Raw genomic sequence first — 22,020 nt, 5'->3', positions numbered from 1 at the left:
AGTGGCTGTGTGGATGCTAGCATGCTAACATGAGCCATATTACAGCTAATTAGCCACCTGATGAGGACACTATTACTAGCAATTACCAAGTTGCATCCTAGCACTGCGTTTAAAGTCGTCATAGTTCTTTTCACCGCAAGCGAAGATGACAGTGAGTAGCGAACAGAAAATAAAAACAACGACGACAAAGGAATCAAAAGATAACTGTTTTGACTCTGCTTTCTCTCGCACTAACAGCTTTACTAGTCTGTGAATTAGGAGACGGTAGTAATTACTTGGTAGCAAATTGAGAAAGCCATTAAGATGACAAGAGGCAATAATGCAATTGTGTGTTTGTGTGTATAATTCAATTTGTATACCTGTGGGGTTCTTCCCTTTACACGCTTACTGTATAGGGTGGTATGTGATATTTGTAACTGAGACACTGGAAATTTATTGAATTTATGAACGTGTGACAGGAAACAAGTGATTATAATGTGTGCATTTCTCAAATGGTCTTAGGAGTTTCTTTAGCTAGCCAGCACATTCATTCTAGTGAACTGCACATGGGGATATTTAGTATCTCTTATGTATGCGTTTGCATGTATGGGGGGGTGTTGGGGGTGCATGTACATGTGTATACACACAACACGCCTCTTTATTCTTACTTCTAGGTGCAAGGAGAGAGTACAGGAGAATCTAATGCTTCCTCTGATCCTTTGCATCCGTGAACACACTCAGCCCCGTGCAGGCGCCATATGTTTTTAATTATCATAATGACTTTAAAGAACCTGTTCTGAGGGACACACACACATATGTACTGTGAACTGGGTACTGTAAAGAGAGAGAGAGACAGAGAGAGAGAGGGTCAGTGGCTGACAGGAATGCAGAAAACAGAGCGCCGTCTCTGACCTGAACCAGACTGGGGTCGTGACCCTCCCAGGGAGAGACTTGGATCCTACAGCCTTCTGACAGTGATAATTGGCCACTAGTGACATGAACACCACTTACAAGTAAGGAGACAACTAACCACCGACCCCCCTCTGCTTCTAAACACACACACACACACACACACACACACACACAGAGACACACTATGTACTGGCAAGCAGACTGGCAGATTCAGGAAGCAACAAAATGCCACAAATTCCTTCAGTACATTTACGCTTTTGCGGTTTTCTGCTTTTCCTTTTTATTTTTTTTCTCTTCAGAGTCGTTTGTCGGCTTGACAAATTCTGTGGATTTAGTGTCTCATTTCTAGTGCTTGAGCTTTGCACTTGAACTTAGTAAGTGTGCAGTGATGTGTTCAGAGGCCACTGACGATTGATCAACCCGTGGGGAGATTATTGTCTTTAAAAAAAAGGGTGGGAGTGAAAAGAAAAAGATCCTTTGTGTCGCCTCTGATCTCGTTCTGTCATTCTCATGCTCTCCCTGCTGTATATTAATGCATCCTTTTCTGTGTCCCTCACTTCCTGCATGTCTGTCTTCTCTTACATCTCTGCTAACCCTTTCTCTTTTTACATGAGTTATTTCCTCTCTTATGACTTGCTGCCTCTGCTTCCATCTCTATCTTTCTCTAGCATTCACTGCTCATCTGTCATTCTCCTTGAGTGAGCTGGAGAGAATGGGGACAGGGTTCACCGCCTTTCCACCAGGGGGTGTCATGGCCTTATGAACTAGGATGACATGTGAGAAGAAAGACCCATAGACACAACCTGAACCCTCTTTCTCTGTCTTTCTCTGTTTCTGCTAAAGCTCGAGGAATGTCTTGACTGGGTGGTAAAAGTGGCTGAAGGGTGGCAGCCTCACAGCTCCTAGAGGTAAACATCTGAAAGCGGCACTCTGATGCACGTACCAAGAGCTCACACTCTGTAAATGTAGCCAGTGCTTATGCCACAGCATGCCACCACAAATACCCTAAAGCCAGTGAGCCTCCTGCCCCATCACCTCCACTTAGTCTTGATCTCATCCCCACTTAGCCCTGGTCTACAGCCTGTGAATCTTCCCACACACACACACACACACTCAAAGTGGAGGCATTTTTCACCGTGCCTAATGGACCCGCAGAGGGCGAATCGAGATAACCATTTACCTAGCAATCAACAACAACAGCAGCAATGACAATGACAACAACAACAACAGCGGTTGCGGCCCGAGGACAGAGTGGCCTGGAGAGCTTCGAGACAAGAGGGATGGAGTGACAGAGAGTAAACAGAAACACGAGAGAACACCAATGATCTCATCTCTACCTCTCTCGCTCCCACTCTGCTTTGCCCCTGAGTGCCACTTCACCATAACTATAAGAGATCCTTTCTCTTAGCCACTGTGGGTTGGTTTTTCCGGACGCAAATTAAGCCTAGGCCCAGACTAAATTTCACAGTCAATGGAGTTCCCATTAGAAATCTGTTTAAGTAAAGAGCGGGGCTAAATCTGAGCCCTATCCTGTTATAGCCAGTGTGGGATGTGTAACAGCTTGACAAGTATTCTGAAAGGAATTAGATCTCATATTGAAAATAATTTTTGTAAATCTCATTTTTAATCTTGATTCAATCGTATGTACTGTGATTATTTCAAAAAGCACATACTGTATGGTATTTAATGGTGTAAAAAGTTGCACTCTAATTAACAGAGCTGTTCCATAATTATGAATATTACCATATGCCTCCAAGTGTAACACGTATAAGTAAATAGTACATATAAAAAATATATTATAGAACTCCATACTACTATTATGCATTATTTTTTGTGTAAAAATAAATATATACAAAATAAAACAATGTATTAAAATAAACAAGAGCAACATTATTATTATTATTATTATTATTGTTGTTGTTGTTGCTGTGGTTATTTAATGATTTGATTGATAGTAATTAACAATTTATAAACAATAAATAATTTGTAAAAAGAAAAATTATTCTTTTTTTTCTTTTAAATGTTAGTAAATGTAATGTAAATATTGTGATTCTGCATCACCCTTACAAATGTATTTGACACTAGAAATCATTAAAGCTCTATTCATTAATTTGGGAAATGTGACAATATGGTGTCTTTACTGAACTACATCATGTTACCTCTACAATATCAACCATATTGAATGCTGTATAATAATAAGGATCTATACTAAAACCATTTGAAAATATTGTACAATCCGAGATTGCTGATGTGAAATATGCACTGTGTCTTATTTTAGCCTCCACATTTGGAGCTGTACAATATACAATGTATACATAACGATATAGCACTGACACAATTGGGTATTGATTATATGATAGGCTTACACAAGCACCCCAGCACAATGGAACACAGCCATTAAGAGAGCTCAACAATACATGTCTAATCGACTAGACCACAAATAGGCCAAGATCAGAGAGAAGTCAGCGCCAAGCTGCAGACATTCTTTTGATTAATATGCCTCATGCTACATATGAGATGGTGTTAACAAATACTATCATCTGAATAGCAACTTACACAAAATCTATGTGGATTATTGGACGTGTAGTACACAGTAATCTTTGTTGAAGACGAATGGAAAAATAGGTAACCTTAACAATTTGGTGTGTGTGTGTAGATCAGAGATCAGTGTCTGTTTATCATTGTGTATGTGTGAGTCGCAAAATGCAATCAAATGTTCACTATATATAGATTAAAATATATATATATATATATATATATATATATATATATATATATATATATATGTATATATATATGTATGTGTGTGTGTGTGTGTGTGTGTGTGTGAGTGTGTGAAACGATCTCTTAAATGTAATAATATAAAGAAAAAACTTTATCAGGTTCCAGTCTCGTTCAAGAATAGACATGCCGAACTTCAAATATTAATGGTTTCTGCTCGATTTGCATGCAAACGTAATGCAAGCCCACTTCAGCTAATCACATAATCACATTTTGCCTGATTTTAATTGAATTTTGGGCAGGGGAAAGATGGGTCAGTATTCATGACCCATCTTATCTACAATATATAGTATCTGCACGTGGTCCATTAATATACAGTCTAAAGAACTGATGTGTTCATTTTCCTTTTTTGTACTCTTTATTAAATATATACTTACTCTTTATATTGATTTATTTTAATGCTTGTGGATTGTGTAAGTGCAATGGTTGTTGGTCAGTATTAAATGGCTATTGAGTGTATTGCCTACACTTACACTGTTGTGGTCAGGAGAGAATTATGTCAGGGGTTTTGTTAGCTGAATGAAAGAGTATAGTAAGAAAAGTGAGTAGTCTTTCTGAAGGTGGATATGGCACATTCTCCCTTTATTCCTTTCCCTTCACAATTGCTAACATAATTCTACGCCTCTTAGAACTGAATAAAGTGTGTTGTTTCTTTTTTCCTGTCCTTCAATGCTTATACTGTATATATTCCTCAGATATGCCTACGCTGTATCTCAGTGCACGTCACCACCACACGTGCTTCCAACCACATGCATCAAGCAGGGTGAGTCAAGCTTGAAAAATGCCTAACAAAAAAACTTTTGTCTTAGAGACAAAGCCTTATCTTGAAAGGTCAGTCTCTTGCCATTGCAGCAGGAGAAGAGTGCGTCACGAGAGCATTTTTTTAAATGTCTTTTGATTAAAGGAGGATATTACAACATGAGACATTCACCACACGGACAAAAAACTAGCATTCGTTTTCAGCCCAGTGAATGACCTCCTGTGAATATTAAAAATGCAACAGGTTCCTTCATGACAGACATATTTTCCATAATTGAAAGGTCAAACGGAGCATTAATTGTTAATGTAAACTGTTTAGGCGGAAGAAAATGAAACGCGCACCGCTCCATGCCACTGCTTCCCTTTCTACTGTACTCATTCGACATGAGAGACAACACTGACCTATCCAATACTTTCCACATACTGTAATTTGCGCTGAATGAAGAGATCCTTTCCCTTTTGTGCACAAACAGAGAGATGCCATCTCTCCAATCACTGTTTTCTTCTGCGTTTTTGTGTAAAATGACTCTTTAGCCCTGTGTGTAGATCTGTTACTGACTCAGAATCCCTGCCACTTCCACTGACGTGAGCATGAGTGATTCACCTTTGCTTGATATGAGTGTTAAACAGTGGCCCAAATGTCACAGAATCAACCTACATATGGTCTTCACTTACATATTCTCCCCCTATCAAAACACAGCTAATAAAGAACAATACCAGGATAATCGCTCTGATTCCGCCTTATATCATACTCGCTGTTGATTAATTCCTGTTTACTAATCAAGCATAATACACAATGCCTGAGCAAAGTGCAGTATCTTAAACAAACCATGCAAGTGTTCAGAATTAAAAGAACAGAAAGTATTAAGACATATTTGTTCAAATAAAGCCGCTTAATCAAACAAGTCTTTTAAAAATGCGATTGGCTTTCTTTTCCTCTCCTTAATCTTACATCTATTTGCAGTCAGATTGTTTTCCTTGGAGCAAAAATAAAATGTCTGCCTTGCTCCTCTGTGTTTGCAGACTGGAGGCAATAACACTAATGTAAAGCTTCTAAACTAAAAGCATGTGTCTCAACACTCAGTTTGAAAATTAGACTCTGCTCTTGATAAATAATATATTAAGACAGAGAGCAAAATGGAATATACATACATTATATTGGCAGACAGTTTTATTTCGGCAAAATGAATAGCATTAACTGCTAGAAATACCTTCCTGATATTTGAGAGGGAAAAGAAATACCCAGAAGCAAAATTCGGTGAGCTGTAGCACTCACTTGCCTTAAACTACTTCATACTGACCTGCACTACAAGTTCAATTCTCTGAGTATTTTTTCATTTGCAGTTTTATATCACTGAAATGTCTAAAAGGGGCACAGTGAAACACGGTAGTCTCAAAGAGCTCTAGTAACGTTCACAGAGTCATGAAAGCTGACAGTTCATTTTTCACAGGGCCATAGATCTTTGGCTCTTATAAAGTAATGGGCTTTGGGGAGAGGTCTTATGAAAGCTAAGATAGTTAAGTGCTGTGTGCCAGGGATGACACAGGGAGCGGAGGTCCTGCTCTGCTGTAACACAGACACCCTTAATCCCAGTTATGAGCGGAATGGAGGGAAAGAGAAGGGCTGTGGACTGGGTAATATAAAATAGTAATAAAGATTAATCTGTTGCTGGTTTGACTAGATGGTCTCTAAACTTGCTTGAAATTAGGCTGAATTCACTCAAAAGCAAATCTTGTATTCCTACTGAGAGGGTATATATTGGTGTGTTGGGGTTAGAGGAGTGTTATTGCACATGAATTCTGTTCGTGAAATTGTACAGTGTGAAAGCATATTAATGCAGTGTGGCTTTCAGGCTCAACTGTACTAAAAACAACTGTGAGGATACAAATGAAGGTGTAGTGTTTCTTACTGCTGTAGTACATGTCAACATAAAAATGGTCTAATGTTATAAAAAGTGGTGGCTCACTTACCAGAGGGGTCGGTTCTCTTCATGCTGGAGCTGCTTCCACCACCTCCTCCATTGGAGCTGCTGGATAGGCCTCCATTGAATGCTGCAAGGCTCTCAGAACTGTAGGCCCGGAGGACTGACAGCATGTTCATTTGGTGCTCCAGGTGAGCCTGCTCAGGCTTCAGCAGGCCTGGGGGACCATTGGGTGGAGAAATGAGACTCAGACCCGGCTGCTGATGCTGCTGCCACTGCTTCTCTATGGTGGGTGGCTGGGGTGGAGATAGACCACGTCCCTGTACACCCCTGGGCATCTTTGCTCTCTGAGCATCCTTCCTAGACAAGGGGGAGTCAGGATGCATTCTAATGGTCCCATGGTCTTCATCTTCCATGTCTCTCACCTCCATATCTTCTTCCTCCTCTGCTTCTGGCTCTTCATCATCAGAGTGCACCTGGTGCTCCGCAGAAGGAGGATTGGATGACTGTTCTTCATGACCTGCTTCATCATCTTCTGACTGACCTTCCCGCTCCTCACATGCCTCCATTTCAACACAAGATGCCTTGTCAGAGAGCTCATCCTGACCACCAACTTGACTGGCCTGATTTTCTTGCTGGTCCAAGAATCCAACAGGACCCCTGGAGGAACCATCATACATGGGACTAAAGGGCTTGTAAAAGTCGCTTGAAAATGTTCCCATGGAGGCAGCATGTGGGTTCGGCTCCAGGTGGTTGGACCAACCAATTTGGTTCTTCAAGTCTCCAGATTCAGCCTCTCGCTCTTTAAGGCCCTCATGCAGGTGAAGAAGGCCTGGAGGAGGTGCCAGACCAGAGTTGCCAGTGTGGGAAGATTCACCCAACAGGTGTTCTTTAACTTCTTTGCCTTGGCCTGATTTGGTTTTACTCATGTGGTTGGCTTGGAGATGAAGAGCCATCAACTCTACAGAGGCAGTGGTAAAGGAACAGAACAGACACCCATGCCAGGCTACATTGTCCTGGATGGTGATAGATGCCCCAGGTAGGGTTCCTGCGTCAGGCCTGACTGACAGGTCCAGAGGCTCATACTGGGAGCGAATGCCCTCAGTTGGCTTGGTCTCAGAAGGGTTCTCCTCCTGACTGGCATCACTGGCCCTCTTGATCTTGTGTTCTGTGCCCTCCAGGCCAAAGTGCTGACCGTGTAGCTGATTCTCTCGTATTTCTTTCTCTTTCTTCACGGAATTCGGCACAAAACTATCCATGAAGGCCTGAAGAGAGCCCTGAAAGTTGACTCCATTCCCCATCATACTCTGGTATGCCCGTCCCAGGTCTGAAAAACTGGCTGGGCTTTCCCCTCCAGTGGCTGGAACTTCTGGGGTCTTCATGCTCTCAGAGCTGGGCTCTGCCCCTAGTCCATGGCGGTCTCGCTCTCTCTCACGATCTCTCTCTCTGGGAGAGAGCATAGCAGGAGTGGCCCACTGTGTAAGCATCTGGCCTCCTCTAAAATCAAGGCTGGAGGGCATCATCCCTTTGAAGACCCCACGCAGAACATCAGGCCGTGCAAAAATGCCGCTGCCACTGTTGGTCTTGCTGTGGTCATCTTTGTGATCGGAGGACGGAGGGTGGTGGGCAGAGGAGGCATTGCCATTTTGACGTTCACGGTGGTGACGCTCAAGGTGGTACTTCAGGGAAGCAGACTGAGTGCCAGCATAGTCACAATGAGGGCATCTATAGGGCTTCTCACCTAGAGACACCAAGACAGGTCAGAGATCAAGTAAGAATACCATAGAGTCAAATCTGAAGGAAATATAATTGTTGTGAACACCAAAAAAAGAGTATGGACAATGTCTAATAAGTGTCCCATATCCCATCCACCACTCAGAAGCCACCAGCCAATCATTCTCTCTGGGAGGGAGAAGGAGCAGAAGAGTGTTTTTTAATACAGGTCGATCCAGATCCACCAAGTGAGCTATCACTCATATCAGCACCATAAAAAACATTTCACCATATGGTGCCTTCAGTCCACTACAGAGATCATATTTTCAACTGACAACACAACTGTCTAGATGTTATCTCTGTTCATATAGGAGAGTACAAGCAAGTGGGGTCTGCTTGTGGCTATTCTCTTTTGTTTCCTACACCTCACTTGGCCTTGTTCATTGTCAGACCTCAACCTTGGTGGTGAGGTGGTGATTCCTTGTACATTTCTGTTTTCAATTTATCATACAGATAAATCAAGCTGTACAGAAGCTCTCTATTCCCTATAGAGCCTAAGGCTGACTGTGTAGCCCCAAAATGTAATGGACATATAATAAACTGCATTCATCTGCTATTGAACTGAAGTCAAAAGTCTTAAGCGTGCATATGTGCAGCATATGAACCTCCTTCTTAAAAGTGGAGAGTGGAATGTGCCATAAAATAAAGTATGTACAAAACACACAAGAATATGCAATAGAACATTTCAAAATGGGAGAATTACTTCAGTATCTTAATATCACATACATCCTGGCAGCAGTTATAAAAGGTCCAAAAAAAATGAAGCCATATTCTCACTTAATAAGCAATAAAGCCAAGAATACAGGGCTTGATTTTTTTTTTTTTTTGAGGTGCTGCAGTGTTGCAGTTAAGAAAAGGACTGCAGGGCCATGGAAAAAGGCAAATATAAAAAGATGTTTGTCAAGTACTGTGTGCATATGTCTCTCTGTGTATATATAACTATAAAAGGTTTAGATTATACACATGGAAACAATTTTTATCTGAGAAAAAATGTTGCATTGTTACGCAAGACTGAACTGAATGATTTAAGTCTGGCTCTGTAGTAAATCATGGATATAATTAGCAAATGGCATACTGCTCAAGTAATTTATCATTATTTGGAGGGCACCATTCCAGAAAAAAAGAAAGACTCAGATCTGCAGACCTACAGAACACAGCTTACCAAAAAGGGTCACAAAAATACCACCTCAATACTTCATTGATAGAAGAGTTAAAAGAGAGAGAGAGAAAAGAGAGGGAAAAAGAGAGGGAGAGTCATTTATTGCTTTACACTGGAGTGCGTGTGAGGCTTAAATTTAAAATAAACCATACAAGATGAGCTTTTAACCCAATAAGAGCTTATCCTCTGAGCAGGATAACAGGGACTTGGCCTGATTCAATAAGGAAATGTCCCTGATGCAAATGATCATTTTCAATTCCTTTAACTGGACAAAATGATATTCTGTGCCCAAAATTAGAGGCAAATTAGGGTGATCTGCTTTTCCCCTTTTATTCCTTCCACCCCAAGCTTGTGTTTTAATTCATGACAATGCTGAGGCTGTCACTTGTTAAAACACCATTGTAAAGGAAGAAAAATAGAAATATGCGAATATTTTGTCCAGTGTTACCATTAAGAACACTAAGAACACTAGATAATCAGTATTTATATAGACAATAAGCAAGTGCTCTCTCTCTCTCTCTCTCTCTCTCTCTCTCTCTCCGCATGTGTGTTTGTGTGTGTGTGTGTGTGTGCACGCGCATGGCGTGTTCTTTGTGCACCATTTGGACTCAGTAAGACATCTGCTCCATCATACGTCAGGGGCATGTGTGACATCTGGGGAATATACTGTATCCTGCCTTGCAACATTACACACAATTTACTGCTAAAGGTCATTATGTACCCGTTAATCCACTTTTAATTGATATCCGCACAAACAGCACAACCTCTGAGAAACATAATGGATCGCCAAGGCCCAGAGGTAGAGGGATGATTATTTTTCATCATTTAAGATGAGAAAAGGCGAAAAAAAATTAAAAAGTTTTCTTTCCAAAGCTTTCGTTCACTGTTGATGGACTGTCTTAATAAAAATAGGGGAAAACACACATCAAATTGCCATCTGGTACTGTATGACAGACTTGATATAAATTACAGAAGCCTCTTGCTGAGAGTGGTACATATCATTTCAGAAGTTCATTTTGCCGGTTGCTCTTTCCACTTGAAGGAGTCCGGCTCAAACCGATTTCATCTGGATTTGTGCGATTTGTCACGACTCCATAGTAACCACGCAAATAAACACCCAGAGCCTCTACAGAAGGGCAATTAAAATAGTTAATAGATATTACATACTTTAAGATGGATTTCCATATGGCTTTATATAATGGCGAAAAGACAGCCTGTATAGTGTAGAGACAGAGAGATTGACTGGCCTGGAAAAATAACTGTCTTTTATGTTCGGGTTGTTTATCTATGTTAAAGACGTGTAGCCAAAAACATCAAGGTGCTCATGTTCTCTGTCAGTAAGTGTTGTTTAGTTTCTAAATTGTCCTTTACTGTAAGAGCCATTACTGCAGTTCATGCATTCATTTTAAAGACTTTAGGGAAAAAAAGAAAGAAAAAAAAGAGCAGAAATAATGTTTCTCCAGGCAAGCAAAAAAAAAAAAAATCAATATAAAAAAACTGTAAAAGAAAAAAGTAATAATAACAATAAGAAACATAATAATAATAATAATAATAATAATGTCTACCACTGAATAAACATTCTTTGACACTGCTGTGGATCTCTGGACTGTCTGACCTTTGTAAATTACAGTGCTTATGGTTTGGAACAGTAGCAGCTGACCACACACCAGTGCTTAATCACTCTCTTTCTCCTGAGTAAACTTTCAAAATACTACTTGATACGACCATAAAACTCCAAAACTGCATCCACGGGTGTGAGCCAAGCCTTTTTGCCTCTTGTTGACTTTATGAAAGGACTTGCAGAGACTTGTACAAGCTAGGACAAGGTGACTTGACACAGGCAATGGCCATCATTTCACCATCCCTTCTCTAAAATAAAGGTGATTCTATCAATGCATGAGTTCTCCTGTGTCCTCAAGTTATGTGGAGCCTTTGTCAGGAGCGAGGACCTTTTTATTTTTTACCCACAGCTGCTTACTGCTAAATAGTGCCTTGTCCAGAAGGGGACAATCTGTGTCTCTAATTGCTGTCACTGAAGCCTAGATTCATTATGTGACTTTCCCATTAAAATGTGAGCATTAATTTGTATAATGAAATATCACCCACTGCAGTGTTCATTAGCTGTGGCCCCACACTGTATGCCGCACAATGTTAGCTACCTAGCAAACTGTGCTTAATTTCACTAATGGATATTTTCCCACTCACTGTTGGAGAGGAAATTAATACTGTAACATTAGCTCTTTAACTTTTGGAGAAATTTAAATTCACTTCATTCCTTTCAAGCCAGTGTTAGAGAGTCATTAATCTAACATTGTGTTGCACAATGCCTTGGTCCTCTTAGTAAGCAATGCCATTATGATGGGCAAACGCCGTGCGGATTGAGGGTCATCTGCATTGCACTTTGTGTCATCTGCATGTCTGATTCTTTTAAATCAAGGAGGGATGTTTGTCTAATGTCAGCGGCTTTGTTCCCAACCCTGATTAGGAGGGAGGAATTTGGGCTGCAGGAGGATGCACGGTGGTTGTTACCTGCTGATCTAAAGATCAGATTCATCACTTGTACAGGTAATGAAAATGATTTAAAGCTTCAGTCAGGATGTTTGGGAATCAATTCTTTTTTAGGCTTTTCCAGTAGATTTATGCTGTAAGTGTGGGCATCGCTGATTTGTTCATTCTAAAAGATTTCAGCTGTTGTTGTTTAACCAAGAGATTGAATGATTTTGATCTTCAGTTCACAGTATGTCATTTGGGTGGCATGTCATTAATCAGATCACATGCACAGCTATTTAGATTTCCAAAAAATACCCTTTTCTGTGGTATTGATTCATTCTAAACTTGGGCCATGAGGGTGAAACCTTTATGACAATTTTATATCCAACGTGGCTCACACATCTTGCAAACAAATCAAGGCTGGTGTAAACTGCAGCATCGACAGACTGTAAGGACTTCAGCAGTGTAAACATACACACACACACACACACACACACAAGGCTGCCCAGTGAGTTGAGTGAGTGAGTGAGTGAGTTAACGGAGCTGCGGGACGAGGGCCTCTGCTTCCTCTTTGGAGAAATATGGCCCTACTGGGGACCCTTACCCTCTTCTCAAAGCATGCATAACTCATCCTCCCTGAGCTAGAAACATATTTCCCAGCTCCATGCCCTTGCTCCCCTGCTTATGGGGACATAACTGTGCTGCACCAAGGCTTAAAGCAATCAGTCTCCACAAGCCCAGGAGCAGCTGACTCCAACACTTTCCTCAGACCTGCCTGTCAACGGACCTTCCCTGACGCCTGTTTCCTCATTTCTTCACACTACTAATTCATCGGTATACAATTTCTCTTCATGGCTCTGTTCTAGTGCTACTTTTTGATATTTGAGACCGGCCCGAGGTTCTGTTATAAACTTTCTTATATTTTATACTAAACAATGTGTCTGCAGCTGCGTGCTGATGGGTTTGTGACGGGTTTAAAAAGTGTTACAGAGAAACGGTACCACGTTGGCTGGCCTTGGCCTCCGTGTGTGTGTTTAAGCTTTGAGGCGTAATCATCAGCTCCACGGCTAGACGTGCCATACAATCAGGCTTTAATTCCCCCAGAACAGCAGAGCTATGTGCTTCTTATTAAGTGGGACGAATACTATTTGGGTGGTCTCCCTTCTTCCCTGTAAGCGCATACCAAAAAAATAACAACCATCAATTTCCTGAACTGAGAGCGATTTCCATTTTAAGTTAGAGCGAGAGCGCAAGCTGCCCTCAAAGCACTTGTTGAATAGTTTTCTTTCTTTTTTTCATATGTCCTTCTCCAGATGATGTTTTAAAGGTAGTGAGGCAAGCCAAAGTAATGAGATAACTAAAAAAGTATTTAAAAGGGAAAAAAAATCTGAATATATGAGTTATGAGACTACAGATGGTTGATTATCTTGCACTGAAAGAAAAAAAAATTGTATTTATTGTGGTCATGCTATAGTTTAACACAGAGTTTCCATTTACACCGTCTCATGATCTCTCTCTATCACACACACTCACACTTGCAGTGACCTCGCAGTGCTTCCCTATGTTAACTAGGACAAGCTGTGCATGAGAGTGACTCTCAGTTTTGCTATGGGCTACACAGCAGAATTTCACTGCAGCTATTCAACCTTAACTCTCTACATCGTTACTGTAGAAGTGGGAAACTCTGCGGTACATGCAGGAACTCCAGTGAATGTGAGCCGTGCTACAAGTCAGAGAAATATGACAAGCAGGATAAGGACAAAATTGGAAAAGTCATGGAGAGCCAGCCTTGAAAGAAAGCAAATGGCTCTGGTGCTTTTGGAAAAAAAGGCATTCAGCTGATGTAGATGTGAAGTGAAGTAAAAAGAAATTTAGACAATTTGTTTCACTGTTAAACATATTTATTGCTGTTTGAACTACAAAATCCTGTAAATTAGTTCAGTTTGGATTTTGACTTGGTACACATTTTGACGGTATAGTCAGCAATTCTGGCAGCAGTTTAGCCATGCCTAGAAAGCACATGCCTTGCTTGAATACCAGTCGAAAATAGGAAGCTTGAAGATTTATAGGCAACATGATTGATAGGTAAAGACAGACACCTCCTTGGCCTGATTGGCTGGATCTTGGTGGTCCACATAATTCTTTTTTTTCTATATTTTACAAATATTTGACAGCTGCTAGCGTGGGTGAAAAAATCTTTGACAAATTATACTTAAGTGAAAGTATAGATAATGCATCAAAATATTACTCAGATAAAAGTGGAAGTATCTGGCCAAAATGTACGCAAGGAAAAGTCAAAAATCTTGTTACTTTTAAATGTACTCTAGTATTGAAAAGGAAAAAGGAAAAGTTTTTATGAGTTTTTATATGTTTTTACTGATGATATTAAGTAGAACATGATTACTGGTCAATTCTTCCTACAATGATAGATTCGATTGGTTTGCTTTACACTGAAATGTAAATAAAATGCAAATAAAATGTGTTATATAGATGTATAGCGTACAGTCATTAGCTGGATGAGGGAAGAACAAACCTTGAAAAAGATTTGTAGTGAGTACTTTGAAGATCTAAATAAAAATGTAAGGAGTAAAAAATCTGTTTTTTTTTCCCTTGGAAATGCAATTAAGCTTCAGCCTTCAGTTTCAATAACACTCAAGTAAAGCATACAGTATATACCTCCAAGTAATATTTGAGTGTAGTAATGAAGTACAGTTACTCAAGTATTTTCCACCCCGACTACTAGAATATAAGAACTTGGCCCAAAGAAGCGTTCTTCTGTGGGGAAAAAAGAAACTGACCTCATATTTAAGATAAAATGACAAGATTGTGTTATAAAGTATTTGTAAAAATAGCAGCGTTAGACTCTCTCTTTTCTTACCCGTATGTATTCTCAGGTGGACTTTGAGGTGATGGGAGGTACGGAAGGACTTGCCACAGTAGGGGCAGTCTTTCATGGCGGATCCCACACTCCTCTCTCGGTGCTGGGTGGCAGGAGGAGGAACTGCTCCTGGTGCCTTCGCCATCTCATCCCCAACATCTGAGAGAGACAGAGAGAGAAAGAGAGAGAAAAACACCGAGAGAGATGTAATTCAGTGAGTATTCAGTTTCACTTCAAACCAGCCACATGCCACTCTGCTTTTCTTCCACTTGTTCATTTTTTTCCTGTCTTTCGTTCTCCTTTCAGCCTTTTTGCTGCACAAATCTGCTAACACCACACAAAGTCAAACACTTCAATGGGTTCACGCGCGCCACTCTTTTTTTCCATGCCGCACTCTCCTCGGTCTGACAGAACGCTGACAGTTCAGAAGCTTTTCAGGTTGCTTTAGAGATGTCGCCCTGACGCCCTCCCCACATACACACTCCAATTCTTCCATTTTATCCCTCCTATCATCATCTTTACCAGGTAGCATATGGCGGATTGTGTCAAAACGAACAATACAGGAAAGGAAACAGCTATGTCAGCAGTTGGTCTGTGCCTCCGTGTTGCGCCCTGGTTTTGACAGGTGACGTCGGCGGCTGATAGGAGAGGGTGATAACGAAGCCCTCGCTCTGATTGAGCTGCTGTCACTACAATACTCTAAACGTGTCAAGACCAACAAGCCCCAGTTCAGAGATAATTAACCACGCTGAACTGAGTTATTACAGGAGATGCTGGATGTTGGAATGGCAGATTATGCTGAGGTATTAGCACATATATTTCCACATATGCTCAAATTATTATGCAGCATAAGATCACAAGTTCATGCTGACATCTGAATCCATGCAAAGGGCTGGTTTTGTAGCTGACCAGCCACATAAAATACGTAGCATAACTCCAAATCATAAAAATTTGTTTCTGCTGCAGTTTTCATATTGTAACTTGAACTACAAAAGTACTAATGGAAGTGAAGTAAAGTTTAAAAGGCCAGTTTTCCTCAGTTACGCTGCGCTACCTGATATGATATGTATGTGAGGAAAGAAACGGTCTAAATGGAGCAACCCACTTAGGCAACCGTTCCACACAATCTTTTTTTCTAATAATCATTCCATTTCTTTATATTTTTTCCACCCCTTTTTAAAAATCAAAGGAGATTTAAGAAGTTAAAAGAGAAAGGGTGAAGTCAGCATTCTCTTCCACTCTTGTGACTGATCACGTGCCTGTGATTTGCTTCCCTCGCTTTTCCTACACACATTACATTGTACTGTGTGCCCCATTTTTTGACCCAAACATACACACAATGATACAAACACCTACTCTGACCTAGTTCGAGTTTGTATCCTGATAAATTAGCTTTAGTGACAAGTGTGTGAGCCTTTTTTGGGAAGATACAGGAAGGGAGGTCAATTCACAAACACACAAATATACTAAATACTGTACAACTGAGTTGTAGCAGATTCTAAAAACTTTCCTGTACTCATTTAAAATGGGCTTAAAAGAAACTGCACAACACACACACACACATCCAGGAGGCCCAACAGCAGTGTCTTTAATCAGCTGACTGCTTCCCAGCTTTTAATATGGCCGTTCCAATTACTGTAAAATTCATCCTGCCGCCGTATAACCACAAATATTGACAGTTTATTGCACAACACATTTATGACATTTGAAGGTCACCCCATATATTACGCTCCATCCTTCTGCCCAGGGTGTCTGGAACACTGAGCTTCCCGATAACCCCCCACCTATAACTATTTTCTCTGTATTGATTTTCCATTTCACATCCTCTTTTTATGCAAAGGGGGAAAAAATCGGTAAGAGACACACAATATTAAAATGATTGTCACAAGCCAAGTGTAGGCTTCACATTTTAAATTGCTAATATGTACAAACAATAAGTCTCAAGGGTTGGTTTTGTAGATGCTGAACCACAAGAATCTTATTTTGCACTGTGCTTTAGAGACTTTACTGTCAATGTAATCAATTGTACTTGGGGAAAATGGAAATGAATGATTTATAATATATGATTAACTTGTTCGTGTGAAACTAGATTAGAATCAAATAGAATCAAATGGTTATGATATGTGCTGCTAATGTTGGTGGAGTTGATAAGTAACTGTTTAGCCAGATAGAAATGGTATTCTTCATTTCAAATTAGATATCTGGGCAGTGCTGAGGTGTGAAGTGTGTATTATGCTCTGTACTGGGCCTCCACTAATGCACTACAGCAAACTGAAACAAAGAGCTGGGATCAGACCAAGGGCCAGTGGCATGAGCCATCTGGGAGGAGGAGGAGTATCAGTCACTCACCCTGCTGTCTGTCTCATGTCTCACACACACACACACATACACACATACACACACACATAAACACTCAAGCTACTCATCAGCTACCACCAGGGTGTGTATGTGTTTACTGTAAGAGAGGATATGGACTGTATGTGGATTTGCAACAGTGTGTGTGTGTGTGTGTGTGTGTGTGTGTGTGTGTGTGTATATTTGAATGTGTGCGTGCATCCTCTGGAGTCCCTCCAGATGGACCACACCCCGTTCCCATTAATGAAAAGAAAGACAACAAAAACAAAAGGCCCCCTCTCTCTTAATGGTACTTTCCCAATCACACTCGCCACACCGAATCAGGTTGTCGTGTGGTTTTGATTGCTCTCATATCACTTTCCGGAAATAAAAAAAAGAAGCAATCATAAAAACACAAGATGTCTCTCATCTCCATTACAATAATGTGTCACGTGTCTCAGTCAAAGCCACTGACCTCTCTCCTACAGCAGCCTGTGCAAGGCAGTAGGAGAAAATGTTACAGAAAAAAAATTAAGACAGAGACAGATAGAAAGAGAGAGAGAGACAGAGAGAGAGAGAGAGGTAAATGTGATGACATCATTTGAAAGGCATTAGGCTTTTAAAAATGCACCCGGGGGGAGTTGATTTCCTTACGCCGGAGCAACACAACACCATCCGGCTGATGCGCGCACTACACGCTCTTTTTTGATTTGGACAGGTGCCATCTTTGTGAACGGGCTGGTTCAGGCGAGTTAATCAATTTGAGGTTTAGTTACACTGCTGAGGCTAGCATTCTAGCGGCTGCTTGAAAAGTAATCGGAACTCGCAGAATTTATTAACCAAACACCAATTATCATTAAACACCACTGCATTATCTCTTACTTTTACTACCTGACAAGGACTACTTAATGAAATTTTAGATTAAAGTTATTTAGCTCGCTGATTTATGGTGGTCGAAGTTCCTAATGCAGTCTCACGGCATGGATCCCAGCTTAGGCAGATTTTATTTTTTTAGGTGTATGCCAGCAAATGCTTCATTGGTATCAAAACAACGAAGTCTTTTGCCCAGAAAAAGCACTGCAGTTGCATTGCCAGCACTGGCCGTTTAAGGAGCAAACCAAACCCTGACCGGAGTGTCAATGAGGAAATAAATTCATAAAACATAATGAGAATTTTAAAAAAAAATAGCCTAAATTCAAAAAAAGTGTTTATCCCTGCTCTGTTTGTGAGATGAAACAGCCGCAAAATGTGTTACATATAAGGCATGTGGGTAAACAGGGGCACCAGATGTTCTTTGATGTTAATAATGGCATTTATTATTAATATTAATTAGACTGCATTCAGCAATACATTTGGGCCATTTCCAAGTCAATTAAGCAAAATGGCATTCGGGAGATGTTGAAACGACATTTTAAGGCAGGTGTTCAGCGGTCCCCTAATAAAACATTTTCGCAGAGACTGAAAAACAACCCATTTTCAGCAGATTTTCTTTTCTTTGTCTGCAGGAGAGTCGTGTTTTCTTGCTCCAAGCACAAGCATATTTTAAAAATGCTTCATTTTAGTCAGGAACAGTTTTGCCCCGAAAAGCAGACATGTTTTTATGTTCTAGGTATGCCATTAAACAAAGATTCACATGATGTGATGATTCTTAAAAAAAAAAAAAAAAAAAAAAACACAGACCTGATGGGCAGAAATTATGAAGAATATCAAATAAGGATGTTTATTTGTGTTCAGTGCAGATTAAATCTAGTGGGTATGTGCAACATCATTTTGACAGCTTAATTCTAGAGTATAAAATAACACTCATGGCCAAATCGGCATGATCCGGGCACCAAATGCCATACACACTGCTCTATGGCACATCAGCCTAAAAAACTAATTACTCAACACATGGTAGTGGAGTCACAGCAGGGAAAAGCTCAGCTGTCTATGTCATTCTTATCCTATGTCTAAATAGAAACATACATATTAACACACAAACAGACAGACAGAAAGAGAGTTTTAATGCTATACAGCGTATAATCTGACTTTTAAGAAGGGCTCTGCCGCACATGCTACTTGCAGCTACCACCGATTTGGCAGGAAGGCCAATTTTTTTTTTAAAGCTCGGTGAGGCTCAACCATACAATGGTACATTAACAATCTGTGCATTCATTTATCAGCCGATGCGTTTTTTGGACTGTGCGTTTATGGCGCAGTGCACTTTTCATCGCTGAAAATTAATGAACATGCCTCCCCTCGCAACAAACATGCACCTGTGCCGCCGCGATGCTAATCACAAACATTTATATTTATTAGCGACGGGCTGAGCGAAAGTGGGATTATAAAAGGAGGAGGGAAGACTGTCCTTTTTCTGCTCGCTGAACAGAACGGCACATTTCTCTTTTTTAGAGCACATTTGTTCTGCCTGCTAGTGGAGGGGGTCAGGTGAAATTAAGCTTCAAGCATTCTGCCTTCGATTGCAAGGAATTAGAAATCATTCATGCCTTTACAAGCTTGACTGAATTCACTCTATCAATAACACTGCTTTCGATGCAGTTTAATAGGACACATAAAACACCATGCTTCGATATGAATTGTTATCTCGTTTGCGCTGCAATCAGAAATGACTTGCTTACGCCTAAAACCTGACCACGATGTCTCAAGGTCTTCAAAACACACCCTGTCCAAGCAGCATGAGCCGCACACCAGCACAACAACATGACATTGTCTCAGGAGGTCAGCGAGGTGAAAGTAGCAGAACCGTGCAAATGAGCCACATTGACAGCGCTCCTGACCATGGAGGACCCCCCTCCCTCCCTCCCTCTCTCCTTCTCTCTCTCTCTCTCTCTCGCTTTCTCTGAATAGCTCTCTCTCCTGTGCACCCTCCCTCCCTCCGCTAGTGACAGAAGGTGCGCCTCTCCCTCTTTAAAGGCGAAGCCTCTGCCGAGCTGGGGGAACAGGAATGGTGCCATAACTTTCCGGCTGGCACGCGCCCATCTTTGTTTTCTCCTCTCGAGTTGCTTTCAGGCTTCAAAGAGCAGCAAATTTACGAAAAAAAGAAAAAGGAAAAAACTAAAGTCATAAACAAGTCCTGGAAAAAAAAGCGAAAAGTAGGGTTGCTGAGGAGGCAGTGAGGTCTCACTAACTGTATTATTCTGCAGAGTGATCAAAGCGTAAAGCACAGAGGGGAGGAACAGGAGACCACCGCTGGCCTGATGCAGGAACGCAGGGGGTTCACATGATCAGGAACCATCCTAGGTATGAGTGGGCACGGGCGGGCCCCAAGGGCGGGCATCTCATAAGGAGCTCTACTTCACTAGGGCCGGCTGCTCTTAATAGTGGTAAATATTCATTGGGTTCTGACTGTTTTGGCAGGAAGGAAGTGTTTATCATTAGTGAAGCCTGAATAGATTCGGTCTGCATAGAGACGACATGATTTCTATGGATCAGTCGTGCAAATCGGCTTCCTGATTTAATTCTACTAAATTAGAAGCTACATTTCTTATGTACATATCCGTGGCCACAGTGATATTAATAAACATTAAAATGATACAAATAGAACAGCGGACTCATCTGCTGCTGTGCCTTTAAAAGTCTTTAAAGAGTCGGCAAAAAAAAAAAAAAAACATTCTCGCCTAACATTGATTTCCTATTCATTTTTCTAGCTGGCCAAATCAACAAGTACAACAGGCAATCATAAAACTGACTTACAGATCCATGTCCAAGGCACAGCTACAGCACCCTTCTGAATCCATTACCTTCGCTGTAAAGCCATTAGCTTTCAAAAAGCATCACTCCTCTCCTTTCATTGCTTTAATGCGAATTAAAAGAATGCAGTGGTACTTGGAGAAAATTACCATAAGGGTTATGACCTGATGCACAAAAGAATTATAAAACCAGACACCAAGACAGACTGTTTCTGTAACACTGATCTGATGAACACCTTAAAAAATGTAACAACCTCCAAGCCTTTAATATGTGGCCTTAAACAAAATCTCTTTTCTTACAGCAGATCTAGTATGTGTCTTTTTTTTTCCCTTGAGCCATGGGGCTCATAAATTGTACAGCCAAGGACGTCCGCTGTTTTACTCATATATGCGCTTGTCCAGTGCCTCAGAAAATGAAATAAAATGATTTATCATGCCAAACACAGCGGTATGAGCAGCTCAGAGTCAGGCTGGGATATAAGCCTGTCCCTACACTGCCTCTTTTCCTTATCCTCAATATTAGATATCATTTATTTAACCCACATTAATCTGAGTGAAGTGTCTAATGAAAGTTTTGCGAAATGTAGACAAGGAGTAAAGTAGCTAAGAACAGCCTGGTAGGCGTATTTCTGAAAAGGGTGATGATTGATAATAAAATGAAGCACACGGTGCGAAAGCTGATAACAGCTACATAATCACGCGTGTGAAAGCATGTGTGTGTTTGTGTATGTGTGAAATGCGGGTTCGTTCGAGATTCGGTCAATTTTGCTACTGTAACAAAACGCACCTACAGTGTATGTCACATTTACACATGATCACTCCTTCTCACTCGTAGCTAAAAAATAGATCAGTGTGATGATTTATTTGTGTTGTAGCTCAGCCCCCCACAACCCCCCCCCCCCCCCCCCCCCCCCAATCACAACCTTTCTCTTTCCACCACTCCTCCTCCCACAGCTTCCATTCCTTCCAGTTTGCTGTGCATCACCCCTAACACATGTCTGTGAGAGAGCCCGTTCCTATTTCCTCCACAGCCGGAATGTTAATTTGTTATGAAGGTCATTGACAGAGAGTAATAATCACCATTGGGGATCTAACAATTTGCCATTTCTGAACATTGCAACGCAGATGACTCAACTATTAATAGACCACCACCACCACCCCATCTTAATATGACTAAAAACTATTCCGATGATTCCACAGGCCAGAAAAGGCAGCCTTGTGTCTTTATTTCTCGTCGTCTGTTTTATCTGAGTGGAGATATCTGACATTTGGAGCAAATTAATGTGAACCTAAGCCTGGTGAAAAGCATCGTATGACAGGATATTGAAAATTAAATCACATTTT

At 40.9% G+C, this 22,020-nt stretch overlaps 1 protein-coding gene across 7 annotated transcripts in view; it reads right to left on the bottom strand.

The window, feature by feature from the left end:
• Positions 1–22,020, bottom strand: part of znf536 (zinc finger protein 536) — a 175,371-nt gene that overhangs the window by 49,949 nt on the left and 103,402 nt on the right. For all 7 annotated transcript variants that reach the window (XM_034299641.2, XM_034299646.2, XM_034299647.2 and 4 more), the window contains 2 exons: positions 14,654–14,812; positions 6,403–8,094 (listed from right to left, as the gene is read on the bottom strand). In XM_034299641.2, the coding sequence (XP_034155532.1) occupies positions 6,403–8,094; positions 14,654–14,812 (1,851 nt within the window). The remainder of the gene's footprint in view (positions 1–6,402; positions 8,095–14,653; positions 14,813–22,020) is intronic.

This window comes from Pangasianodon hypophthalmus, chromosome 25 (genome assembly GCF_027358585.1).
Source record: "Pangasianodon hypophthalmus isolate fPanHyp1 chromosome 25, fPanHyp1.pri, whole genome shotgun sequence".
NCBI classification, from domain to species: Eukaryota; Metazoa; Chordata; class Actinopteri; order Siluriformes; family Pangasiidae; genus Pangasianodon; species Pangasianodon hypophthalmus.
This window is presented reverse-complemented; position numbering and strand designations above follow the sequence as displayed.